Source organism: Notechis scutatus, chromosome Z (genome assembly GCF_049901735.1).
Source record: "Notechis scutatus isolate UNSWTSFEM ecotype Mainland chromosome Z, rNotScu1.2, whole genome shotgun sequence".
NCBI lineage: Eukaryota > Metazoa > Chordata > Lepidosauria > Squamata > Elapidae > Notechis > Notechis scutatus.
This window is the reverse complement of record NC_142025.1, coordinates 99949519-99976355: the sequence shown is the minus strand read 5'-3', so window position 1 is coordinate 99976355 and position 26837 is coordinate 99949519. Positions and strand designations below refer to the sequence as shown.

The 26837-nt window shown below is 37.9% G+C and overlaps 1 protein-coding gene across 1 annotated transcript in view; it reads right to left on the bottom strand.

The window, feature by feature from the left end:
- The window catches only part of NGFR (nerve growth factor receptor), a 73781-nt gene that overhangs the window by 10974 nt on the left and 35970 nt on the right, over window positions 1-26837 (bottom strand). The window contains exons 3-7 of the mRNA XM_087945900.1: window positions 16608-16964; window positions 7489-7593; window positions 6386-6514; window positions 5016-5235; window positions 1749-1909 (exon numbers count right to left, since the gene is read on the bottom strand). Coding sequence (XP_087802026.1) covers window positions 1749-1909; window positions 5016-5235; window positions 6386-6514; window positions 7489-7593; window positions 16608-16964 — 972 coding nt within the window. The remainder of the gene's footprint in view (window positions 1-1748; window positions 1910-5015; window positions 5236-6385; window positions 6515-7488; window positions 7594-16607; window positions 16965-26837) is intronic.

Here is a 26837-nt window from a genome sequence, read left to right as displayed (position 1 = left end):
ATTTACAGTGTCAACATATTGCCCCCAACAGTCTGAGTCCATGTTTTACTGACCTTGGAAGATGGAAGGCTGGGTCAACCTTGAGCTGGTCAGGATCGAACTCCAGGCTATGGACAGAGTTTGCCTGCAGTACTGCATTCTAATTACTGTGCTACCAGGGTTCATGCTGTATATTTAACAAGTGCCTTATTTTTCATAAATTATTTTTTTAAAGCATGATCTCAATGGTTTATGCCCCTAATCCTAATCCTGAAGTGAAACTATTGGGTTGATTTTTTTCAAAAATGTGTAACCCAAAATAGTCCACATGAAGTAGAGTGAGACTTGACACGATTTTTACAAGAATAATTTAGTTTTATGTTCTAAGGTATAAAATGCCTCCCAGTTACTAGGAAAATATGGTTTTAATGACCATACCTATTTGCCTAATAGAAGTAAACTAACTTTCATGCCAATTGCACAGAAATTCATCCATCTGGAGTGAAAATTGATCTTGACTTTTAGTGTAGGAAGCAAAAAAAAAGTATACTTTTGAGAGCTGTTGTTTTTATACTGCAAATGTTTGTATTTCATATGTACTTCTAGCATAAATAATTTGAAACATGGTAGAATAACAGGCAAGAGACCCAGTTTGGTGTAGTGGTTAAGGCATCAGGCCAGAACCCGGGAGATCATGAGTTCTAGTCCTACCTTAGGCACAACGTCAGTTGGGTGATCTTGGGTCAGTCACTCTTTCTCAGTTCTAGGAAGGAACCTATGGCAAACCTCTGAAAAACCTTGCCAAAAAAACCTGCATGAATTTGTCCCAGCAGTTTCCAAGAGTCAACACTGACTTGAAAGCACTAAAATAACAACAATGGATTTTCCAAACTATGTCCTGGGGCTGAAACCTGAGTCTAAGTTCAACATCAAGCAGTGTCCTATAGTATTTTTAAAGAAACTAATAATTTTCCAAACTTTGGATTTGTATTGGTATCTATAAAATAGCGAAGACCAGCCTTCTTGCCAGGAATGGGAGAAAAATGTGTTTAGCTTTATCTTTAAAAGTAACATGATCAGATTTTGCATTTTTAAAATAAAACATAGACCAAAACCGATTTTCAAATCTCTGAAGACTGCATTGGGGCTCACCAACAATTAAAATATATATGACAAGTTTAACCCAAAATGCATGAATTATATACAAAAATATATTATATTACTAATTGTCTATTATACTAAATAATTATTTGTAAAAATGGTGTATATAAGTAAAATAGGTGACAAAAAAAGCAACGTGCACTACAATGCACATAAATTTTAGTATAAACTAAAAGTAGAATTTCCAGAGCAATGAATTTAACTTGACATATGTGCTAAAAGGAGTGAAATGGAAAAACACTAAATATGATATTTCTGGAAAAATGTGAAACGTGGGGGCAGAGGAATACAGCTATTTGCCCCACCTTGCTTATTTTCCCCATTGTAATTTTACTTGGTTTGTTAGTTACAATTGCATCAACAAAAACTTGCATATGCTTGCTATCTGCCCAGGGCAAATTATAATTGGGATTTCATTGGTTGGTTTACAGGACAAGCAACAAGAGGGATGTGATCTAGAAAGTAGATAGTTCTTGGATTAACTGTCCTTTTGGTGTCTGCCAGGGCTATAGTATATTTTGGTAATTAGAGTTTTCCTGTCTTTCTGAATTGCATTCCTGCTCTTTGGTTTCTTCCCCTCCCAGCTTCAGCTTGACCCCTCCTCTTGCCTTGTAAAGATGCTGTTTGGGTTGGTGGCTGTTGATCGTGGAGGCTTTGGCTATCAACCGAGATGCCGCTGTCACTATGAAGTTTCTCTCCTTCTGGGGAAGGTGTCTGGTTGACAGGACGGTTGTTGGCACCTTGTTTGTTCTGTTTGCAGCTGTTCCACCTAGAGGTGAAAATTTTTGACAGTTGAGGCAAGAATACCTGTTCTTTCTTCTGACCCACAGTACACTACAAAATTGGCAGGGCCACCGAGATTTAATTCCTTCCTACACATCATGAAGTTTGGGTGTGGTGAATGCTACCTTTTCAAGGCTTGTCCAGACACAACTCTCACTGTATGGATTAATTTGCCCATCCAGATAAGGGTGCTTTCATTGATACTGGGTCCTGAAAGTCACTGCAATTGCCAACACTGATTGTGAATTTGTAGGGTTAGCTCTCTTTCTTCATACAGAAGAAAAAACATACATTTATGCCTAGGATAGGGCAGAAATCACTACTGAACTGCAAATCTTATCAGCCCTGATAAACATGACAAGTGATAAGGAATCATATAGTCCATCAAAATCTGGCGGACCCATCCATACTAAGATGCTTTCTTAGAAAGAACTGGGCACAACCATGATGAATCAGGAGACCAAGCAACCACTTTTATAAGAGCTTGGAATTGAGTCAATGAACTCCTAAATAGATAAAGTGATTCAGGTATATGTAATGATGTCATCTAATATAGATGGTTCAATATATTTGAACTGGAGGATGGATGAAAGGATGGATTTGGATCCACAAATAATCTACTTTCTTATTTCCTATTTGCTTTTTCTTAATCATTTCCTAGGCCCAGTCTAGTCCCGTTGCTGATTACAAGGTAAAGCAATCATATGATTCTTATTATTTTCGACTTTCATTCTTGGAGAAGGAAGTCCAGTAGGCATCAATGGAAAGAAGAAGAGGCAGGAGCATGGGGTCTTTGGGTTATACTTTAGGAAATACTTTCCAATGTAATCCAAGACAACTGGCTTTCTAAAAGCAGAATATTTTATATTTAGGGATTGGAGCTTGAGAAATAAGATAATGGATTTTATCTTATAATAAAAACCAGCATTCTTGCAAAAAGGACTAATGTCTATCAGTCATAGAAAAAAGCAACAACAAACCAACTTACATTTGGCTTGCTTCTATTCTTTTATCAACCACTTGGGCTAAAGCAATCAGCCAGAGATAATAATTCATAGCATGGATATAATCATTATCATCTTCCCAATCTTTCATGGTCATATGTGTAGAATAGCTAAAATAATGGCAATTTTAGAGGCAAGATATTCCTGGACTGGTACTGAGAAGGTGTTCTGACCCAACCAGGTTCCCAAAGAGCAAACACAGAAAAAGGCAGCAGCCCCCACCTTTTAAGGTTTAATAACGAATTCTATTCCTTTACAGATAAAAGGCTGCTTTCCACTAATTAGCTCCGACAAGAAAGAGCATTGCCCAAGGTGTTCTCAATGCTGCCCAAAACCCAGAGATAAGAACTAATTTACAAGATTCACCAAACACGAACTAAGATGTCCACAAGTTGAGCTTCAGAACACTTTTCCAAACCTGGCTTTTATCCTCTTGAGGAAGGGGCCATTACCTTGCAGCCTTACTCTCGAGTTGCCTGTGCTGCTGTAATTGTTCTTTCCTCCGAGTAATCCTTCGTGCACGTGCACTTGGCACAGGCTCCTCAGGAACCTCCTCATCACTGCTGCCAGCCCCCACAATCTCTGAAGGCAGCAGCCCACTCCCTGATGGTCCTGGCCCCTCCTCAGAGTCATCGCTCTCCTCAGCCATCTGCACCTACTGCTGGCTAACCACAACAGAAGGGTCTAATTTCTAACAACAGCAACTTAGAAATTTCAATCCTGAACAGTTATTTCCAGGGTTGGGATTCTACCAGTTCACACCTATTCGCTAGAACCAGTTGTTAACATGCTAAGCAGTTCAGAGAACCGGTTGTTAGAAGAAATTACTGGCCTTATCCTGTAAGGAAGGCAGGAAGGAAACATTCTGGTGTTGCTTACAGAAACTGCCTCTCCAGTAACCCTTATTACAGTCTTGGCAGGATTAGGCTTCCTGCCTCTGGAACTTCTCTGGAGGTTTTTTTCCCCTCCTTTGCTGGTACTTTGCTTGGTGGAGTGACCATTCAAAGTTACAGTGGCACTGAAAAAAGTGACTTATGATCATTTTTCACACTTACGACTGTTGCAACATCCCCACAGTCATGAAAGGCCAGATGAGGAGATGCGTGCCTCGATGTGAGTGATATTGAGTTGGCCATGCCCAGCCAATAACATGACCACCAAGCAATGTCCACTCAGTCACATGACCACCAAACCACGCCCACTGACTAAGCCATGCCCACAGAACAGGTTGTTAAAAAATTTGAATCCCACCCCTGGTTATTTCTAGAGGATGCTCATGCTTGCTATTCAAGGATAATTGCATGTGGCCAGCTTTGAAATTATTGAAGTACATCTAATTGCCTTTATAAAGATGCCTATTGCTTAAGGGAAGGGTGTAAAATACATGTAGAAGGAGGATGGGAACAGAGAATGGTTCCATTCTTCTCTATTGCATGCCAGAGACATGGCCCCTGAGCTCCACCAAAATATTCTTATTAGAAATTATTAAAATATGAAGAATAATCATCATATGAAAATAAATCAAATCAATTTGCATTATATCCCCATATACTTTCTTCAGAGTGTCCTAGGAATTATATTTAAAGGTCAAATATGCTCTGCAATACTGTATGAAAAATGTGCGCCTGTTGTAAGCACATATTCACAAAGTGGCTTCCTCTTCTGCTGCTACCTTTTTCTCCTTTGCCTCTTAGCCTCCCCTGCTTGCAAATTATGTGGGGTTGCAGGAAAACAACAGTATTTAGGCCCTAGAGGACTGTTCAAGATAGTCAATGATATGACACTTTACATGCTATTTCTTTGAAAGGAAAATGAGAGTTGCACGCAAATCTCATATTGTCCTGTTATGCTGGAGTTTATAGTTTTTAACTGCAAAATGTGCTAATCATGAATTGTTTTGCCATGGTCAGCCAAAATTACATCCTTAGAACAGGTACAGGAAGTAGTTTGAACAACTGAAGGACATCTAGACAGTGAGCAAGATCAACTTTAGACACTGCCTGTCATTGCATTCCTCTTGCACATCACAACATTCCATCACAACATTCCTCCCGCACATTTGTCTTCTGGACTGTCTGTGCTACTTACCTCTTGAAGGCAATGTATGCCACCAGACCCACCACCACAGCTGCCAAAATGGAGCAGTAGACAGGGATGAGGTTATCGGCTGTCCCACTTCGAATGACAGGCTGGGAGCTGCCCATAATAGTGGTCATTGTAGTGCTCATTATAGTGGTCTCCAAAATATCCAGAGTCTCTGAAAAATTTGTAATGGGAAAGGGACTTTTGGGTGTCCCTGGGTAAAAATCTGGAAAGGTAAGGAAACAGAAGAATAATTATGGAGACAATATGCAAAATGAGGCTGCATTTAGGTTAATCTATTTTCCTTTACATATATGTTGTAACTATAATATTAGTGATCCAAAAGCCAATTGTTCAGATGTTGGCTAGTGCTGGGGAATCCAGATTCAAATCTACACAGGTTCAACTTTACACTTAGTCATAAAATCTTGCTGGGTGACTTTGGACCTTTCACTATCCAGCCTATCACACAAGTTTGTGATAGACAAAAGAGAGAGAAGGAAATGTTATGTTCACTACCAAGAGCTCCTGAATTTGGGTAGTGGATAATAATCTAAACCACCACTACAACAATGCAGATTCATGTCTATATAGAAAATGAGAGCTTTGTATGACAACATACAAATATATATTAGGTTGTGCATTCATATAATGTCTTCTAATAAGAAAGTCCTTTGGGTTTTATGAGTTTTAATCACTAGTAAGTCAGTATTGGAATGTAGCTTCAATCATTCTGGAATAATGCTAGATAATTAGGTCACTTCACATTCTCCATCTCTGAGTTAAAGTTGAAAAATTATTTGTTGATTAGTTTTATCATCAGGGCAATTCATGCATCAGAATGTTTGGCTTTCTGAAAAATGTAAAATTCCCTTGGGGCCTAGACACCTTTTTTATGAAACATAAATATACAAATGTTTTTCTTTGCTAATCTGGGTATTTTTGTCTGCATTTGCAAATAGTTAGTGATCTGCTTCATGTCTTAATCATTCTTACTGTATATCCATATTTATCATAAGCATTCAAAAAAAATATAGAATAAAGTAAAGCTGGAGGAACATTTCCATACTGGGGATTAAAAGAAGTTCTTTTTTTTGTCTCAAAATGAGGTCACTGATTCTGTTAGTACTTGCAATCACATCATACTATATTACCTGCAAATAAAGCTATAACGGTTAGTTATACTTTCACTTATATGGCTTCCCTCCAAAATGCTTGGGAATAATAATTTCCTTAGGGCTCAAAAATGTTGTTTTAATCCATGGTCTTAACTATTTTATGCAGTCAAGGGTTTCAGTGGGATCTTTGTTGGAGTGAGACCAACTAAGCAAATTAGGAACTGTTTCAGCAGGGTAAGGAAAAAAACAACAAGATACCATGTTCTATATCTATGACTGCATCAGGGTCTGTGACTACATCGGGAACTATGAATGCACCTGGGTCTGCATCACTAGTGTTGGAATTCATTGGGGTCTTCGTTGCCACTGCAAATTGTGGATTAGTTGCTGCCAAGGAAACAAGAGAGAGTGAAACAAAAGAGAGTGAAAAACTGTGAGACAATTAGGAATGTATCACTTAATTAACATTTCAGTAATTAAGCAAGTGTGAACATGATCAAAAGTTCCCACCCCATCTTTGCTGAAACAATGTAATTCCCTCAAAAGAATTTTGTTTGTTTATTTAACAAGGCTTATAGCTGCTCCAATATGGAGGGACTCTGGAGAATGGACCACTGGTAATAGAATCAAAAATGAAAGAAAAGAAAACATCAAGACAATGTAATCATTAATTCAGTAAAGTTTCTATGGTCCCACAGTCAACCAGGGCTAAAGGTTTGTTGAAGATGGATTGATTTTACTTGCTTATGAAATATAAGAATAGTAGGGATCATATGTAACTTCAGGAAAAGTGAGATTCAAAAATGCAAGGTACTACACGAAGTTTTGTCATGTGTCCCATGATTTATATACCTCTTGAGGAAGGGAATTCTCAATTGACCACTTTTGATGTAAGGATCAGACAGGCAGATTCAAGAGGGACAAGATGTTGCCTGATATGTCCCTGTGTTACGTCTCTTTAAAAGAAATAACCAGCACTTTTATAATTGGATCAGAAGCCTACTACAATAGTCGTCAATGCAACAACTTGTCAATGCACCAAAAGGGGAGGGCTCCATTCAGGGAGAACTTTGAGTTCTGTGGGACCTGCTTAAGCACTTCCTTCCTATGACCACCAGTTGGAACTACTAAAGATAGGAGAGAAGTCACCATAAAGTGATAACTCTAACTCTGATCATTATTGGTAAATTTACATCTATGGCTTCTCTCCAGAAAATTTTTGGAACAATACCTCCCCGAGTTGTTGTTTTAGTCCGCGGTTTTATTTATTTCATGCAGTCTAGTAAAGCCCTTGTGGGAGTTAGATGAATTGAGCAAATGAAGAACTATTTCAGCAGTGTAGGAAAAGGAAAACAAGATACCGTGTTCCATATCTACGATTACATCAGCGTTTGCATCTGCATTTCTGTCGCTGGTATAAGGATCCATCGGGACTTTGGTTGTCATCGCAAATCTTGGATTAATTGCTGCCAAGAAAACCAGGAATAACTTAGAAAAGAGAATAAGAAATTTTTGGCAATTGAGAAATTTAGAAATGAATCACATTTAACTAAAGATGTAAGATATGAAGCAGATGTGAATACCCAGACATTCTCATCACACCATAATTCTTGCAAGAAAAAGTAGATGAGAAGGTCAGACATGTGACACCCTTTCAGAAGGCAGGCTGAAGAGTGGCAGATGTGAAGGGTTCTCATTTTGCCACACAGTTTGCTTTATGGCCTTAAGTAAGTTGATGTCCTGTCATTTAAACTTAATCTGTAATAAATACAGACTGCCACATTAGGTATATTTGAACAGTCCTGAATAAATCACTTCCCCAGTGCCCTGCTATAGTACTAAATCATTTTGGTAACAAAATATACATATGTATCATTTTTCCTGTTAAGAACCCAAACAAATTAAAATAATAAGATAGCAATCAAATCACAGAGTGAAACTATTCCAAAACCATTACACCAATTAAATACTGGGAACAATAATAAAGGTCAAGATGTGCTTGTTTTTCTTAAGAGAAAGGTAAGCAATCACAGTTCTGGAGGAATCAGAAAGCTTTTTCTCAACATTTCTGATCTTAGTCCCTATGGAAACCTTGCTGGTAAATCATATTAACTGGTCAGATTCAAAACAAGATAGGTGGTCCTTAGAAAGTCAGAAATCCCACACAATATCTTGAGAAATGTGTTCCTTCTTTTCAAGATAATCTGTAACGTAGGGGTTTCTCAACCTTGGCAATTTTTGTGGCTGGGAATTCTGAGAGCTGAAGTCCACATATCTTAAAGTTGACAAAATGGAGAAACTCTGTTTTAATGCCTCTAAATGTGATGGAGGTTTTGGGAAAGAAAAAGAAAAAAAAAAACCCTGTCCCATAATATCCTTTCTGGCACCTTTTGTTCATCTAACATTATCTGGGTGGGGCAAGCTCTGCCTTTTGATTGTTTCATTCCAAAGAAGAAACCCAAATGCCACACAGAGAGAAGAGTTTCCTACTCAACTGCAGGCTACCGCTTCCTTTTTTTGAGTGGCTTTTATGAAATTTGGCCAGGCCTGAGGGAATAGTTGAACGTCTTGCCCTGCAGCCTGCATAATTTTGCCCCCACCTGGAACAGCTGACATCAGAGCAATATGGACTACGGACTCATCTTCAGGCAATATGTTCCAGCCAGAGGTGGTATTCAGCAAGTTCTGACCAGTTCTGGAGAACCAGTAGTGGAAATTTTGAGTAGTTTGGAGAACGGGCAAATACCACCTCTGACTGGAGATTTTACAGTATCCTTTCCTCAGCCACACCCACCAAGCCACGCCCACAGAACCAGTAGTAAAAAAAAAATTGAATCCCACCACTGGTTCCAGCCATTAATTTTCTATTCATTGGCTAGAAATTAGCATTTTCTAAACTGGGAAACTACAATTTAAGGGCTTTCTCAAGCCATTATATAATATACTGATTTTAACAAACTGAATGATAAAAAAAAATTAAATGAAAAAAGTTTCAAAATCTCCTGGGAAGTTTGGTAAGAACACAAAATGTCTGCCAGAGTTTAGCCTTTGGGGTTGATTTACATTTATTCCATTCCATTATTTTAAATGAAGGCCACTAAATAGATATTTTTAAAGGGACTTCATTTCACAAATGACAACTATCAGTTGCATTAAACATGTCTGCCACTTTGAGATATTTGTAAAAATAATAAAGGCAGGAGGCAAACAAACAAACAGAGAAAGACAGATTCTCCACACTCTCAGTATTATCATGAGCATTTAATCCAGCTTTGGTTTTTGGCTGCAGGAACTCCAAAATCCAAGTGTTCTTTAGTTCAACTAAGATTTATTACTTGAACCCAATACTACACTGAGAACCTTTTTTGTATTTTATTTCAATATCCACATTTAATATCTTTAATATTTACATTTAATGTTGCAAAGCGTAGATGAAAATTACTTGGTTGCAAACATTATGTTTACCCCTCAGAAACTTAAATTAAGCATTTTAATCAATGTGTTGAGGTATAAGATTTAATAGCTGCCAACTGCTGTAAGGCTGAGGCAATGTAAGGATGATGTAATGTAAGGCTGATGCAATATAAGGCTGATGCAATAAGGATGAATCGGCATAGCGTGGGCAGGGGTGGGATTCAAATTTTTTAACAACCAGTTCTGTGGGCGTGGCTTAGTTGGTGGGCATGGCTTGGTGGTCATGTTACTGACTGGGCGTGACCAACTCAACATCACTCACATTGGGGCACGCATCTCCTCGCCTGGCCTCTCGTGACTGTGGGGATGTTGCAACAGTCGTAAGTGTGAAAAATGGTCATAAATCACTTTTTTCCGTGCCATTGTAACTTTGAATGGTCACTCCACACAAGCAAAGTACCAGCAAAGGAGTGGGGAAAAACTCCAGAGACGTTCCAGAGACAGGAAGTCTAGTCCTACCAAGAATGTAATAAGGGTTAACAGAGGGGCAGTTTCTGTAAGCAACACCAGAATGTTTCCTTCCTGCCTTCCTTACAGGATTAGGCAGTAATTTCTTCTAACAACCGGTTCTCCAAGCTGCTTAGAATGTTAACAACTGGTTTTAGCGAATAGGTGCGAGCTGGTAGAATCCCACCCCTGAGCGTGGTTATTGCCTTTTTTAAGACTAAGAAGGGGTCCACAGAAGTTTTACCATCTTAAGAGATTTTATATAAGGCTGCCATTATAGAGGGTGTTTTCTCTCTCCTTGGATCCTGTCTCCATTGCAGAGTTCTCCATGTAAAGTTAAGAAGATTGATTGCTTGTAAGGTATTTGCCTGCCATATATATTTCTGTATATAACTGTTGTATATAAACCACTCTTAAATATCTAAGTCTCTGTGTACTGTGTTTTGCTCCTGGCTTGTCTCATAATAGCAGCCACACTGCAAAAGCTCTGACACAATGCTTGTGATAAACTGGTTTTGTCACAACATAATTAATCAGAATCACCTTACTTTCAAGGAAACTGTTTTAATATAAAATTTAAAAAACAAGTTTTATTGAACTGAGAATGTTCTTGGAAGTATATTCAGTTTAATCATTTGTTATTTGGTTTATTTAATCCAGATGCTATCACTGCCTCAGAAATTATATCATAATTTGAGGTTTTGGAAGAATTAATAGTAGCTCCTAAGCCAAAACCCCATTTTTATAAAAAGCTGAAGAAAAATGAAATGATGAAATTGATTTTTATGTTATTTATGCATCACATAAATAACTGCTATGATGCCTCATCTCTGTAAATTCACAGAAGATCACTGTAAATAATGTGAAAATAACTTTTATCATCTTAAAATTAGGTTAAAGCAACAAAAATGTTTGTGGATACAGGACACCTCAGAAATTTTTCACGAAAGCATAGTTAGAATTTTAGAAGTAAGTTTAGAACTTACTCTTGGAGATATGATTCAAAAGCTAGAATAAAAATTCATATTATTTGATTTTATCCTAATATTGTTGCATGTGGAACTGCAACATCGACTGAACATGTCATCCTGCATTACTGAACATGTCATCCTGCATTACTGTTATATTTACCATAGATGTTCTAGCTGCTGTAATTCAACATAAGTCAAAATGAAAATGAAATAAAAATTCAATAGATAACTAAGTAAACAAATTGTATGTTTAAAAAAACTATTTGTTCTCTTAGCTACATCCAAAGAGAAGACTTTTGAGAAAAATGGTTGATTTTTGGAGTTGTTCTATTTACAACTTATTTTTTCAGCCCCACTGTTTTTCTTCTTCCTCCTTTTTCATTCTTCTTCCTATTTTTGAAGTTATACACTTTCACAAATACTGATGATATTGTTGTTTAGCTGTATTTATATTTTCTTTTTCTCATTCACTTAAACTCAAGATCACTGTGGGGCTACCCTTGAAGAGCATCCGGAAGCTCTAGTTGGTGCAAAGTACAGTAGCCCACATGGTTTTGTGCAGACCCCAGTGTGCAACATGTATCACCTCTCCTGCAGGAGTTGCATTGGTTGTCGATTTGCTTCCAGGTGTAATTCAAGGTGCTGGTTGCCACCTTCATGGCTTGGGACCAGGTTATCTGAGGGAACATCTCTTGCTGGTCACATCTACCTGACTCAACATTCCCGAGGCAGGGAATGTTGCGGGTCCCATCCCCGAGGGAGATACACCTGATGGGAACCCAGAAGAAGGGCCTTCTCTGTGGTGGCTCCCTCTCTCTGGAATATCATTCCCCCAGAGATTAGAACGGCCCCCACTCCAATATTCTTCTGGAAGGCTCTGAAGACCTGGTTCTCCCAGTGGGAACCCAGAGTGGGATGGAGCCCATTAAATGGCTTGTGTGATCTGCTGTCTCCAGGGCAGGGAGTAGGAGTTGAGGAGTGATTTGTTTTATATCGTACTATAATGTATTTGATTATTTTTGTTAGTTTTTTATTGTTTTTGAATGTGGTTTTATATTTTGTAAGCCACCTTGAGTCACCATGGGCGAATAGGCGGCAATATAAATTCAATAAATAAATTAAAAAATATATAAAAATATTTTGCCCTTTTTTTAAAAAAAAAAAACATTTTAATTAGTTTGGATCCCACTGTTACCCTGAGGAGTCATATTGTTAATACCGGCTGTTGAAGGAAGGGGAGAAGGGGGAAGAGAAAGTGGGCAGGGACAAGATTTGTAGCATCTGTCTTCTATAGATCACTGTTTCTCAGATTGGAGTTGTTGCATCTGAATCAGTGAAATTGGAATGCCAGGAACCTTCATAGCAATCTTGAAAAATTGCTATCAAGATCAACATAACAAACTCTGAAAAGTTAAGCTTATTGAAGATTGTCCAGGAACTCCCTTATTCAGCTGGGATCAGAACCAGCTTTCAAATCAAACCACATCAGTTCTGACATTTATCATATAAACACAATTGCTTTATTCTCGGATACAGTAGTGGGTATAGAACTGTAATTTTGTTTAGGGTTTTTTTAAAGTCAGCTTTGATTTTTCCCCATGGCTCATACTGCTTAACCATGCTTTCCTGGAGAGACTCCACTTGGCTCGGTTCACACTAAGCCGGGATATTAAAACCGCAATGGCTGAGTTCAGATACTGAATTACAAACAGTTAAACCACACTATAGCTTAGCACAAGTGTGAACATAGTAGGTGATTATCTTCATTTTCTGTTTGTTTGTCTTATTTCTGATTTATTACATTCAACTTCTACAGTCTTAAAATAAAGCTGAAGAATGGGGTACCTTGAACAGGCATATCTTAGCCGTTTCTCCTTGTTACCTTTTTCCGCAAAACACCCCTACCCATTTCTCATTGTTCTTTCTTCCATAAATACAATATGCAGATATTTGTATTTTGATAATAACTCTACTTGCTACTATTCTGCAAAGTGGGCCATGCATGAAAGCTTGGAATGAATCAATGTCATATTGGAATTCCTATCTTTTAAATAGAAATGTTGCCAAGCAAAATAGATTGGTTTCCACATTCTGTATTATACTGTCAAATTTTCGCTTTCCACTATGAGAAATACAACACATCAAATAACTGTTGGGATTCTGAGGATCCCTATAAATATTCTAATGACTTAATAAGCAAGCATTAGATAATTGGGCATAACTAAGATTAGGCGGAAGATGGGTGTGATGACCCATTTAATATATAGGTTCTTTTTCAATGGTTGAGAAAAATGGGGAAAATGGGATTTGGCAAAAGGACCAGCACAAAAAACTATACAGTCATTTCCATGCCAGAAACCACCATTCACATTTCAGAAGAGAATCCACTATTGATCCAGCCCAAATCTTCTGTTTGCTAGACATAGTGAAGCACAGAAGTAGATGGAAGGAGGAACAAGAACAGAATTGGAAGGGACCTTGTAGGTCATCTACTCCAACCCCCCCAGGCAGGAGACCCTACACCATTTCTGACAGATGGCAGTCCAGTTTCTTCTTGAAAGCTTCCAGTGGTGAAGCTCCCACAACTTCCAAAGGTAAGCTGTTCTATTGGTTGGTTGTTCTCACTGTCACAAAATTTCTCCTTATTTCCAGATTGAATCTCTCCTTGATCAGTTTCCAACCATTATTCATTGCCTGGCCTTCGGGTGCTTTAGAAAATAGGTTGACCGTTTCCTCTCTGTGGCAGCCCCTCAAATATTGGAACACTGCTATTGTATCTCCCCTCATCCTCTTAACTAGACTATCTGTGCCTTATTACTAGTTCCTGTAACCATTCTTCATGTGTTTTAGCATCAAGGAAGAGGAAGAGGAGGAGGAGGAGGAGGAGGAGGCCCAATCAAATGGGGAATGTGTTTTAAGAATATGTTTCCAAACAGTCCTCCAATTCTGATTTTGGCACAGGTTGCTAAGTTTAGAATTGCATCCTATTATTACTGTATAGGTTGCCATTTTCCCTGAAGCAAATAGCAAGAGATCCTGTTTATCTCCATGCCATAGGAAGCTTTACCTGTTAGCTTCTGCAAGTCAAGACATTCTTAGGAAGCAAGGAGAGAGCAGGTTGATTTCTGTTTGTGTGTTATCAGTCACAGGAAAAACTCGTCCCTCTGTGGATTAAGCAAAACAAATCTGCCTCTATGTTTATGTCAAAAGATGGGCTTCAACTTCTTCCCAGGAGAGAACAATTCTGATAGTTTGCACTCATGTCAGAGTGCAAGGGGCTTCCAGGTTGAAAGAATTCGTTGGTGACATCACCGTTGCCTGCGGGATGCCTAGTTGAGGACTCCTTTCATGTTTGAAGAAGTTGGAGAAATTGGAGTGAAGGATGGAAGTTCAACGTTGCCCCACAGAAGCAGTTGGTTCTCGAATACGGGCTTGACAACCTCCATCCCAGTATCCTAACCACACAAGCCACCATACTCTTCTTCTAATAGTTAACCTGGAACTATTCAGGAAGTCCCCCAAAAGAGGAATGCATCCTGGGTGGTTTTGTTTTTGTTTATTTCAGTATATTTTATGAAAAGAAATATGACAGTGCTGGGAGAGTGATAATATCTGGGAAGAAGGACCTGGGAGAGGGATATGCTTTAAATTCATGAATGTATTAAAAAAATTAAAATTGTAAATGGAAAATTGTAATCATAGCCACCTCTCATCAGTGGAGGTTGAATTGGGCATGTCATTGGCTCCATATCTCGGCGTACATTTATGCAAGTACACAATATGTTTCCACTTCTGATTTGATTTGTTTATCTGGTCAAAATGTAAACTTGAGAGTGAATTTTTGAAAATCGGAAACAAAAGACATCAGGGACTGTTAACTTGCTTTGCACTCCTCCGGGGAGAAACATTAGCATAATATTGAGTGAATATTGTTCCCTGCAAATATTGTCATGTACTTATAGCATGAATATACAGAGGAAGAAAGGAGTTGCTTAATAGTCCTTAAGCTACAGCCCCATTCTCACATGCACATGCATGTCAAGATCTCATATGCTCAGGAATTCTGATATTTGTTGCACTAATTAAGGTACTGGCCTAGAAACCAGGAGGCTGTGAGTTCTAGTCCCACCTTTGGCATGAAAGGATGTTGTGGGGAAAATAGGAAGAAGAAAGATTATTAGGTATGTTCACTACTTTGAATTATTTCTAAAAATAATAAAGGCAGGTTTAAAAAATTGTAATAAATACATAAATTATTTTCATTCACTTCTATGGTCACAGGCAATCCATTTTGACCTTTTAAATGTACAAAAAAGAGTTCAGCTGGCAGGATGGACTGTATATATAGTATCCATATAGTATCAACCTTGTAAATTCTCAAGCTTCCTCTTTCTGATATATATTCAAGATGGACAGTGATGTGTGTGTGTGTGTGTGATGTGTATATGTGTGTTACGTATGTGTACACTTTTGAGAGCAGGCAACAGAATTTTATTTTTTAATGTTGGCAGTGTGCCCACAGTAAAAATGACAATAAAGGTTATCTATATTTATCTATATCTATCTATATTTGGATGGAGATTGTACTAGGAGTAACGGTATCATTATGAGAAAGTCAGCAAAAGTGGGCATAGTTTTGCACAAATTTCACATTTTTCTCATTCGAAATACTGAAGTTTACAATAATTGCTAAGCAATTAAAAAAAAGACAACCACTCACCACTGAGAGAAACTCAAACTAGGGACTTGCGTACTTGCTCAGCTGCTGCTGCAGTCCCCCCCGGGTAGCAAAGCCCCCTGACTGTTTCTCTTCTTAAAAATTACTTATCTTAAACTAGTTTTGATCTGGCGTACCACTGGGCAGCTCCATCCTCCCACCGGGGGCCATCAGAATTTACTTTGTAGCTAATAATCCCAAATGGCTCTACTATTTGTTTTGGTTTTTTGGAGGTTCAAACAACAAGAAAAAGAAAAGAACAAATCAACATGTTTCTTTCCTTAATTGTGCCTAGTAAATGAAGAGACCAGGAAGAGAGACCAGGACTGTACCAGGAGAAAACCAGGACAGCCTTGGGGGGGGGGGTCAAGAACATTATCCAAAGGACATTTTGCTGAACCCCCATCCCTACCTCATTGCTTGAAGCAGTACTGCCTAGTAACCTATTTCTGGATATCTGCTGGGCAGGGGCACAGGATTATTCACATTCAGAGGTGGTATTCAACAATTTCTGACCAGTTCTGGAGAACAGGTAGCAGAAATTTTGAGTAGTTCAGAGAACCGGCAAATACCACCTCTGATTGGCCCCACCTCCATCTATTCTCTGCCTCCCAAGTCCCAGCTGATCGGCTGGGTCTTCTTTTGTTGCCCTGCACAGGAGAATGGAGCCGGAAAGCAGGTTAGTGGGGTGGGGAGAGAATGGGATTTTGCAGTAACCTTCCCCTTGGAGTGGGATAGGAATGGAGATTTTACAGTATCCTTCCCCTGCGACGCCACCTGTAGTAAAAAAAAATCGAATCCTACCACTGTGCACATTGTTAAGCTCCATCTTCTCCCGACCACCGCCACCATTTTAAAAATGTATAATTACCTCTGCACTTGGCATCTGAAGTTGCAGTACAGTCCTTCTCCATGATTTCATCCTCCTCACACACTGTGCAAGGAAAGCAGGGGTCCACATGGTTGGCTTCATCAGAATACGTCCCCGCCGGGCATTTCTCACACAACGTATTCTGATTTTCCCCACAAGGATAGACAAGCCCGTAGCCTATTTCACAGATGCGGCACTTTTTACATTTATTGTTCTTATCCCGGTAGAAGCCATAGATACATTTGCAGATGGTGTTGTCCGATTCCACACAAGGAGCCGACATGCTCTCCAGACCCACACACTGTTTACAGGGCTTACAGGGCTCGGTGGCACTCACTGTGTCTGAATAGCTGACGCCTGTAAAACATTGGAAAGTTGAAGCAAGTAAACTGAGAAGTGGGTTACCATATCAAATGACAACAGTGGTCTCCTTTCACCCAGATATAGGCAACCCCTGGGAAGCTGGGGACCTACACAATATGCTCCATGGCTAGGGGAAGTCAAGGGCTGAAATGGATGGTGATACAAATCGCCATTCTGCCATATAGGTGGCAAAAGCTCACATGCAAAGTTGGGGAAGATGTTTATTTCCTTTTGGGCTTATTTTGACTTATGTCCAAGGAAGTAATGTGGATCCCTTGTACAACTTAAGACACCTTTCACAATGCCTGTCAAGGTGACCTTCGAAAAATCTCAGAAAACACATGTCTCTCGGGAACAAGTTCACACTGGGTATTTTGTGATTGATCAGACTTTTGCGTTAGGCCAGGCCAGGAAACAGAGGCAATGGGTTTGCCTGAAACTATGCTTTATTAAACTTTACTTCTTTTGTAACTATTTCTCTAACATCATCGCTATGGCTTCCCAAATGACCAGAATAATTGTTCTACATCCATCACATGCTCTCATTTCCAAATGCACCATGGCCTTGCTTATTTGTCACTTACATGAACTTAATCTAAAAACTGGAAAACACCACACAATTTAGCTGTTTTTAAAGCCTCTTTAAAGCCTCTATCAATGGAAAAGGCTTTGAAGAGATGCAAAAATGGGTTTTAGAGATTCAGCTTGCTCACTCCTGCTTTGGCAGAAGATTAAAAGGGTTAATATGGCTTCTTCTCCCAAAGAAAACCAGTCTGAGCCTGATAAACCTTTATGGTGATGATGACATGATCAGGGGCTAAGACCTACCCAACTTTCCTTGGATACTTGTACCTGTTCTTCCCCTCTGGTCATTGAGGCCTGCTCTCCATGGCCATTTGGGTTGGGCAACGAGAGAGACTAGAAATTTGGTTTCCACAGAGACATCTGATCTCTGATGGTTAAATCTGTTTAGAGGGAAACAGGTGCACACCACCTGTATGGGAGATAGATTTGAACCAAGAAAAGGGCTGGTTCTGCCAATTGCAAATTACTGGTTCTGTTCCAATTTTCTGCTGCTTTTTCTTACAAGAAAAAGTTGTTTGGTTGTGCTTTTTACTATTTTTAATCATGGTGAAGAAGTGCTGTTTTCTCTATCCAGTTTCTCCTGCTCCTCAAAAGTCTTCCTTCCAGAAGACCAATAGGTCTTGTTCTGTGGCAGCCACAAACAGATTATTGTGATGAAGCAACTGTCCTTTAGCAACCTGCTGTTTAATTCCTGACATTCCCCCACCCTTTTCAATTATCTATCTATCTATCTATCTATCTATCTATCTATCTATCTATCTATCTATCTATCTATCTATCCTCCTTCCCTTTATCCCTTCCTCTCCTCCTCCTCTCTCTCTTATCTATCATCATCTATCATCTGTGTTATGCTGCCCATTTTCCCCCAAACCTGCCCCACCACATGTGGGTGGGGGAAAATAAATCCAGAAAAATCCACCAACCACTGCCCTTAAATTGTCCCACAGAGGTAAGGGGTATGTAAGGATGGATGTCCCAGTCAACCTTTTTTAATCTGTACACACAGATTAGAGTTTAGGTGTGAGAGTAGCGCCAATTGTGCAATCATAGTTTTTTGCCTGCTCAAGAACTGGATGAAAATGCACTCTGAGGAAGAGCTTTATGTCTAGAGAAAAGGAAGAAGGGGTCCTTTATAATTTTGTCCAGGCATTGGCAAGTTGACAGGGCTGTATAATTAACAATGTTAGCACAAAGTCTCTTATTCCCAAAGATTTGCTCTGTTCGCTTACAGAGCAAGCAACTGCTCTGTAGTTCAAGATTGTTGCTGAGGCTCAGCAAACAGGTTGTTTTATTTGAAAGAGGCTAGAATGGATGCAGGTATTCCATGATATCACTGAAGCTTGACTGGTTAGTATTTCTGGGGGTGGGTTGTAGGCCTGACATTGAAGAGTGGCTTGGATTTGTGGACCAAGAGAAAGTAACTTTTTTCAGTTACACATTTTTTTCCATACTGAACTTTCACCTCTCTTCCTTGGCATTTTTTTTTCTCATAGAAATTTGGCAGTTTGACCTCTGGGATCTCAAGATTGCAAAACAGGAAGCTACATGTTACAAACTGTTTAGACTTATTTAAATCAAAGTTCAGAAATGTTTTGTTGACAAAAAATAATAACAGGTAATCAGTTCAATGGAAAATGTTTGCCCTTTCTTCCTGTTTTTTCACCTCAAACAGCAAGATTCTGGTAAGTTAATTCAAATTTTTTTTTTTACAATACAATCATGTTTAATTGAAGGAACCACAGACCTCCTGGACTTTAATGCTTCTAATCTCTTCTTGGCCTTTTGGGGGTAAGATAAAATAAAGTAGGATTTTAATTTCCCCAGACCAAAGTACTTTCCCATCACTATTGTTTAGTTTCTATCCTTAGAATATCTTTGAAAGTATCTTAGTCTCAACCCACAGAAAAAAAGTAGCAAAGAAGGTTGTAATAATACAGAAGTTCTATTTAAATATAAAACCTAATATCTCCCTATCCCCACTCCCCGATACAAACATTAAATCATTGAAGCCAATGGTCACCATCACCTCTTTGGTATGAATTACATGAATTAATTACAGCTTGTATGAAATACAAGTAATCCTCATCTTACAACCATTCCATATGTTCAAAGTTAAAAGGCTACAGAAAAGAAATTATGACCAATTCTTTACACTTATGACTATCCCAGCATCCCCAGCATCACGTGATCAAAATTCAGGTGCTTGGCAACTGACATGTATTTATAATGGTTGCAACCGCCCCCAGGGTAACACGATCTACCATTTGTGACCTTCCCATTTGGCTTTTGATAAGCAAAGTCAGGGGAGGAACCTGGTTCCACGAAATAACCATATGATTCCCTTAACAACTGCAGTCTTTTACTTCACAACCATGGCAAAAAAAGTTCATAAAGTTGGGCACGACTAACCTTGCTTAGCAATGACAATTCTGGTCTCTATTGTCATAAGTCAAGGACTACCTGTATTGTCTTTTGAAATTTCTGACTTTGTCAATGAGTGTTACTGTAAAACTTGAATTCCAGATTATGGAATATGAGTAAAACAGTTCTCATTTTCCATACCATACGTGACTTTCAGGTTTTGATACCTGAACAGTCCTTATTTTAGCAAAATTATTTTGCATGGTTTCTAAAAAGAGAAAATGGTTTCTAAAAAGAGAAAGTGATAGTTAAGGGTACTTTTCTGCAAAGCCTAGAAAATTAGTGATTATTATTGGTTTTCCCATTTTTCTAAATGGAAACAGTTGTAGGAACTTGTGGGAGTAAAAAGGTTAAGTCTTATCTCTTCTTAATGCCATAGTCTTGCTCTGACTCCACTGCCAGGTTGCTCTTACTTTAGAGCAGTGGTCGCCAACAGGTGGGGCATGGCCCACTGGTGGTCCGCAAGAAAATTTTGGTGGTCCACAGAAAAATGTCACCTGCAGAGCACCTCCAAAGCAATTAATCCAGGCTGCGCCGCCCCCATAGCCCACGGGAACCCTCACCGCCCACTCACTCCTTACCTGGCAAACTTGCCTGCTAAGTTGCTATTTTTCCTTTTTCTGACCATCAGGTGTGCCAGGAGATTTAGATTAGCTAGAAAGCAGGAAATCATTGGATTTCTTGCTTTCTAGCTAATTTTTAGATCTTCAGCTCTGCTTTTAAGCAGAGCCAAACCTTCCTTAGGACTGAAGCAGTGCAGACGGAGCTAGCCAATGGCAGAAACACAGATATTTAAGTGAATATGTGATTCTTTGAGCAACTCAATCTGCCTGCCTGCTTTGCCTGATTTTGGGTAAAAGTTGCTCTTTTTTATATTAAAAAAATCAATATATTACAGACATGATGTTTTTGAGTTAATTTTATGAGTTTGCTTGCTAGCAAATTTTTTACATACAAGCCATGCCCAGCCAGTCACATGACCACCAGGCCACACTCACAGAACTGGTTAGTGGTCCCCAGGATTTAAAATTATGAGTTTGGTGGTCCCTGAGGTCCAAAATGTTGGCGACCCCTGCTTTAGAGTAATGAAGTATTCAGTGGCTTATGCTCTACACTGAACATTATGAGGACATAAACCATTTGGACTGGGGAAAAATATTTCACAAAGAAAGCCAGATGCCCATAGGAAGACTTCAAGCAAGACAAAATTAGATCTTGCATTTCCCAATAACTGCTATAGAATAGAATAGAATAGAATAGAATAGAATAGAATAGAATAGAATAGAATAGAATAGAATAGAATAATGAATATTGAATATTGAATATCGATATTGAAAGATGTCAATATAATTTCTATTACATATTTTTTTCTTAATATTTTTAATATTCTGCTTTTTGTAAACCTTTTAATATCTTGAACTTTAATAAAGATTTTTTTTAATTAAAAAAAGAATAGAATAGAATAGAATAGAATAACAAAGTTGGAAGGGGCCTTGGAGGTCTTCTAGTCCAACCCCTTGCTTAGGCAGGAAACCCTATACCATTTCAGATAAATGGTTATTCAATCTCTTAAAAACTTCCAGTGGTGGAGCATTCACAACTTCTGGAGGCAAGTTGTTCCACTGATTATTTGTTCTATCTGTCAGGAAATTTCTATTATAAGCTAACTCTCCAAAACTGAATATAATATGTAGAAATTGTGTCTAACAAGCATTAATAAATTTAGCAGCCATAAACTGGTCCAATCTTCTTTGTTTCTATTAGTGGGCATCATTACCTGTCACAGTAATGAATTCCACAATTTGACTGTGCTCTACTTCAAGAATAATTTCTTTTTAATCTGTCCTAAATTTCCCAATATTCAATTTCACTGGGTTCCCCTTGAGTTCTAACATGAATCACATCCATTTTGTTCACATGTGTAACGTATTATATACAATTATATTAAGCCATCCTTTATTCAACTCCTCTTTCCTTAAGCTAAAACCCCATAAATCTTAATCAAGTTCTTTGATTTTATATGTACTTTGGCTATTACAATGCAATAGCAATTCCTATAAAATTTAATAAATTTGTTTCCAGAAATTGGAAATGGAATTCCATACCGATTTACTTGCTATTAAATTCTAATTATTCCATAAAGTTTACTGTTGGATAGTCATGTATGAGTGATTGATTATGAGCCACCAAGACAGCTGACTCTTAGTGACCACATAGTTAGATTTTCCCTAAAATAACTTGTTTCCAACTTTGTCCTGCAGATCTTCTAATAATGAATCTCTTCACTGTAATTGGGTCCATCCATCATACTTCTGGCCATCCTGTTTTCCTTCCATCTTTCCCAGAATTATAGACTTTCAAAAAGGGTAGGTCTTCATGTATCCAAAATATGATAGTTTAGCCTGATTATTTGTCCTTTGATGGATAATTCCAGGTTGATTTGTTTGTTCTTGATTATCCATGGAATTCTCAAGTGTCTTTACCAAAAAAGTTAGATGCTTTTGAGATCACAATTAATTAACCTTTTTTTTCTTAAACTGCAAACTTAAACATTGCCTTACCTTCAAATTTTCCAAACCTAATGACTTTTGCTAGATTTTTTTTTTTTGCACCATTTTCAGTCCATAGCAATTAACTTGGAATAATAATCACTCAGTGGTATTTCCAATCTGAGAGATAACCATGGATTTCAGATAATTCTTTCCCACTTACTTTGTTATTCTCAATTCCCCTTCTTTTAAGGAATAGAATAAGAACAGAGGGAGAAAAAGAAATCTAGGCAGCCAACCAGCAGATCTGAATGAGAGGATGGGACATTGGGACATGTCCTCATATGTTGCTGTTTTTTAAAATCAAAGATGTCTATGATTCAGACTCTCCAAAGTGTAGGATCCTTGATTTATGGCAATTGTTCAGCCCTAATAAACCATTGCCAGATCAATGTATTTAAATAGATGTCCACATTATAAATTAGGTTCAAGACATTTCTGCTTCATACATATTATTTTATATTCTTTTCAAACTATCCAGTATTATCATGCTAAGTAAGGATAAGATAACTCTAATTGATGATGACATCATAGCAATTTTCCAATATTTGAGAGACTGCCACAAAGAAGATGGGGTCAACCAATTTTCCAAAGCACCAGAAGGCAAGACAAGAAACAATGAATGGAAACTAATCAAGGAATGAAGCAACCTGGAGTTAAGGAGAAACTTCCTAACAGTGAGGACAATTAACCAGTGAAACAGCTTAGAAGTTGTGGGTGTTTCATCACTGGAGGTTTTAAAGAAGTGACTGGACAGCCAGTTGTTTGAAATGATGTAGGGTCTCCTGTTTGAGCAGGGGGTTGGATTAGAAGACCTCCAAGGTCCCTTCCAGCTCTATTTTGGTTGATGCAGTTGAACATACTTTCAAAAAAAACTACTATCTGTCACCTTTCCTAAGTGTATCCTTTGCTTGCCCCTTCCGGTCCCAAATTAAGCAGTACCTTGTGAGTCCTGAAGGCTGGGGGAAGATATTTGTGGATCTTTGGAATTTGTGTAACTATGTCTGGAAGGCAAAATCCATTTGCTATTAATTGCTGCACAGTTATCATCTGCTCATATCAATAAAATTGACCCAATTCCTTCATAGGATGAATCATACACCACTGAGTATTATAAAAGTGCATTTTACTGCCTAAAGAGGCCATATATTATGATTTAATGGGGAGTTGAACTAGTGGAAGGAGCTCAGCACACAAGCTGACAAGGTTAAACAATGCATTACGGTTTTGCTTTGGCTCCAGTGAGCCTGCCTACATAGAAAGCAAGAGCAGAAGCTCTCCAATTTCACAGGTGTGAAGAGCTGGAGGTGGAGCAGCACTAAATGTCTATTGCTAAGATCAGGCCTCTAAAGAACCGGGTATATTTTTGATGGCACAGAAGGAACAACATTACCAAGTGATACTCTTTCTGACTGCAACAGCACACTCTAAATTGATCGGAGAATTTGGTCCTTAGTCTCAACAGCTTCTTAGGAGTATTCAGTTGAAAAGAGGTCCATGCAGGAACATTTTTCTGATGTTTTTCCTTCAGCTCTAATTCAGTTGAAGAATTAGACAAATAACTTCCAATGTTTCTTTCAAAGAAAAGGATGGTTTGTCTGAAATTCTAATCATGAGTAAAACATTGTTGCATTTATTTATTTGGAAGAAGCCCAAGGGTCTATCAGTGAATGTTCAAACAGAAACTTGGAAATGAATTTGAGTATCTGCAGGATATTTTTTTTCTATCTCCATTTGTCTTATACAAGGCAAGAAAGACCCAGGAGATGTGATGGGAGCTAGCACAATGATTCTTTTCAGAAGAGGCAGGAGAATAACCATGTGGCCGATCTTTTGTCTTTTTTTCAGACAGTTTTCATTACAAGCATATTCTCGTTTGTGCTCACTTTTTTTCTCTCTATTATTTTTTTCTAACTATTTTTTAAATATATGATACATTTAATATATCAGATGTTATGGATTTCTTTAATTACATTACAAGAATTTTAATAGGATTAATCTTGTCTTAGTTTCCCTAATTTTATATCAAAGGTCTTGCATTTACCAGCTGCATTTGAATCCAAAAGTTCTGAAGAGTGGAGGCCAGATGGTTGATTAGAGGTTGCAGTGAAATCTTTTTAGTGGTCTGCAAATATCTTCCTGAATTCTCACATTTCTAGTAAAGAAAGACCTTCTAAGGCAAATCCTCCCACTTAGAAGGAAAAAAGGAAAGGATGGGGAAAAATGTAACCAAAAAAGTGGTATCAGCAGTATTGACATTCACCATTTCCAACAATATAATAGCGCTAGAAGAAATTCAAAATAAATTATCAAGCCCCTTAAGAATAAGAAAAATAGGAACTCCTTTCACACAAAGAGAAAAACAAGGGAAATTTCAGGACAGATAATATTATTTGAATCCAATTCTGACTACCCATCCCAGTCACTTCTCCGTGTTCACAATTTACATCCGTTTGAATTGCAATGGACTTTAATCTATGCAAAATGTTTCTCTTCTTCCCATCAAAGCAAACAAATAAGCCCATATGAGGTTAAGAGAGAACTTCAGCTAAAGAAACTTCCTCTGAAAAGTACGGTATTTATGGATTTGATGAAGCAACTCGGTTCTTGCTAAGCTATTTCAAATTTTTTCTCTTGCCAGTTACTTTATTAAGGAATAATAAATTTATATATGTGGTCAACAAAAGATGGACAAGGACTGGGAAAAATTATTTGTTGGAGGCAAAGTCCAAATGACCTTAAGGGGGAAAAAACCCTTCAAATTTAAACCAGAACCAAATGGAGAGAATAGCTTAAGAGGAGGTACTGAGGCTACAGTAGGGAAATTATGAGGCATCCTAAAAACCTCATAATTAAATACTTGAAAAAACTGGAATTTAATGTTCAAGGCCTTCAGTAACTCTCTTTATATCCGTTTATGCAAAGTACAAGATATGAGAAATTAATGAGTCTGTAATGTCTCCTTCCAATTAAGCTTAATACTTGAAGACTTCATGAACAAGTTCATACGGTTTTTATTTCAACAACAATGATTGACTGTTGTCTTTTTCTCCGGTGCATTTGACTTCCCAATGCAGTCTAGGGTCATGGAATTCTTGGGTGCTCTCCAATTTAGTTTTTAACCAGATTGTCTGAGTTTTCAAGCTCAGACAAGATCAATATGGTGCATGGTAGAGGTAAAGGATGGTGGGCAGGGACAGAGAGGTTATAGGTGTAATTGAGACATGGTAGGATGACTCCCATGATTGTAATGTAACCACATAATGATACATCAAAGAAATGCCTCAGAAAAAGGATGAAGTAACATCAAAATGTCAAAAATATGTCAAAAATACACCCATTGAGAAAATCCAGACAAATGAGCAAAATGGAGAGCATCTAACAGAATGCAGAAGCCATGTGGATGAATTTGGGCCAGTCATTCTTTCTTAGTTCAACATGTTTCATAAGGTTGTTGTTGTAGTGGTGAAAATAGGGGTGGGGAGAATACTACATAGGCAAACCATCTTGAATTATTTATAAAAATAGTGCAGTAAAAGTGGAATATAAATAAATAGGAAAGAAGGCATGAAAACAACACTTGCTTGGACTCTATAAATCAAAGAAAAGGTTCCAGCAACACTTTTCTGAGACAAATTACAGATATTTGAAAAGAGTAAATATAATTGGATTATAATATGCAGCTTTTCTGAATATATATGCATATATATATATATATATATATATATATATATATATATATATATATATATATATATATATATATATATATATATATATATATATATATATATATATATAGGAGAGAAAATCTTTTCTCATTAAATGTGCCTAATAGGATAATTTGTTTGTTTTTCACGTGTCATGGAAAAGCTTTCCAATGCAAATTACTCAATGAAAATCAGTCTAGCTGCAAGTGATGCGAAGTGATATTTTTCTGCAGCAAAACAATCTAAGAGTTTGGTACATATGCCTATTGATTTATATATTTATTTACAACTGCAGCAAAATTCATCTAAAATTACAACAATCCATATCAGTTCCATACATCATGTTTAATATTAACAGCACTATGTGGCAACATGTGTTTTTGTACATGTTGGCTGCATAATGATTTGTTTAAGAGATATTTGTGGGTAAGTAACTATGCAATACATACTTCAAATTCTAGGAAAGCCAATTTTAACAATGTTAAAGGAATGTTAGATAGGATTTTTAAGCAAGAGACCAAATGGCTAAGATACCAAGAATTGACGGAATGGGAGTGAACCGAAATATCCTAACATGTTCAGACATTAACTTGAAGACATAA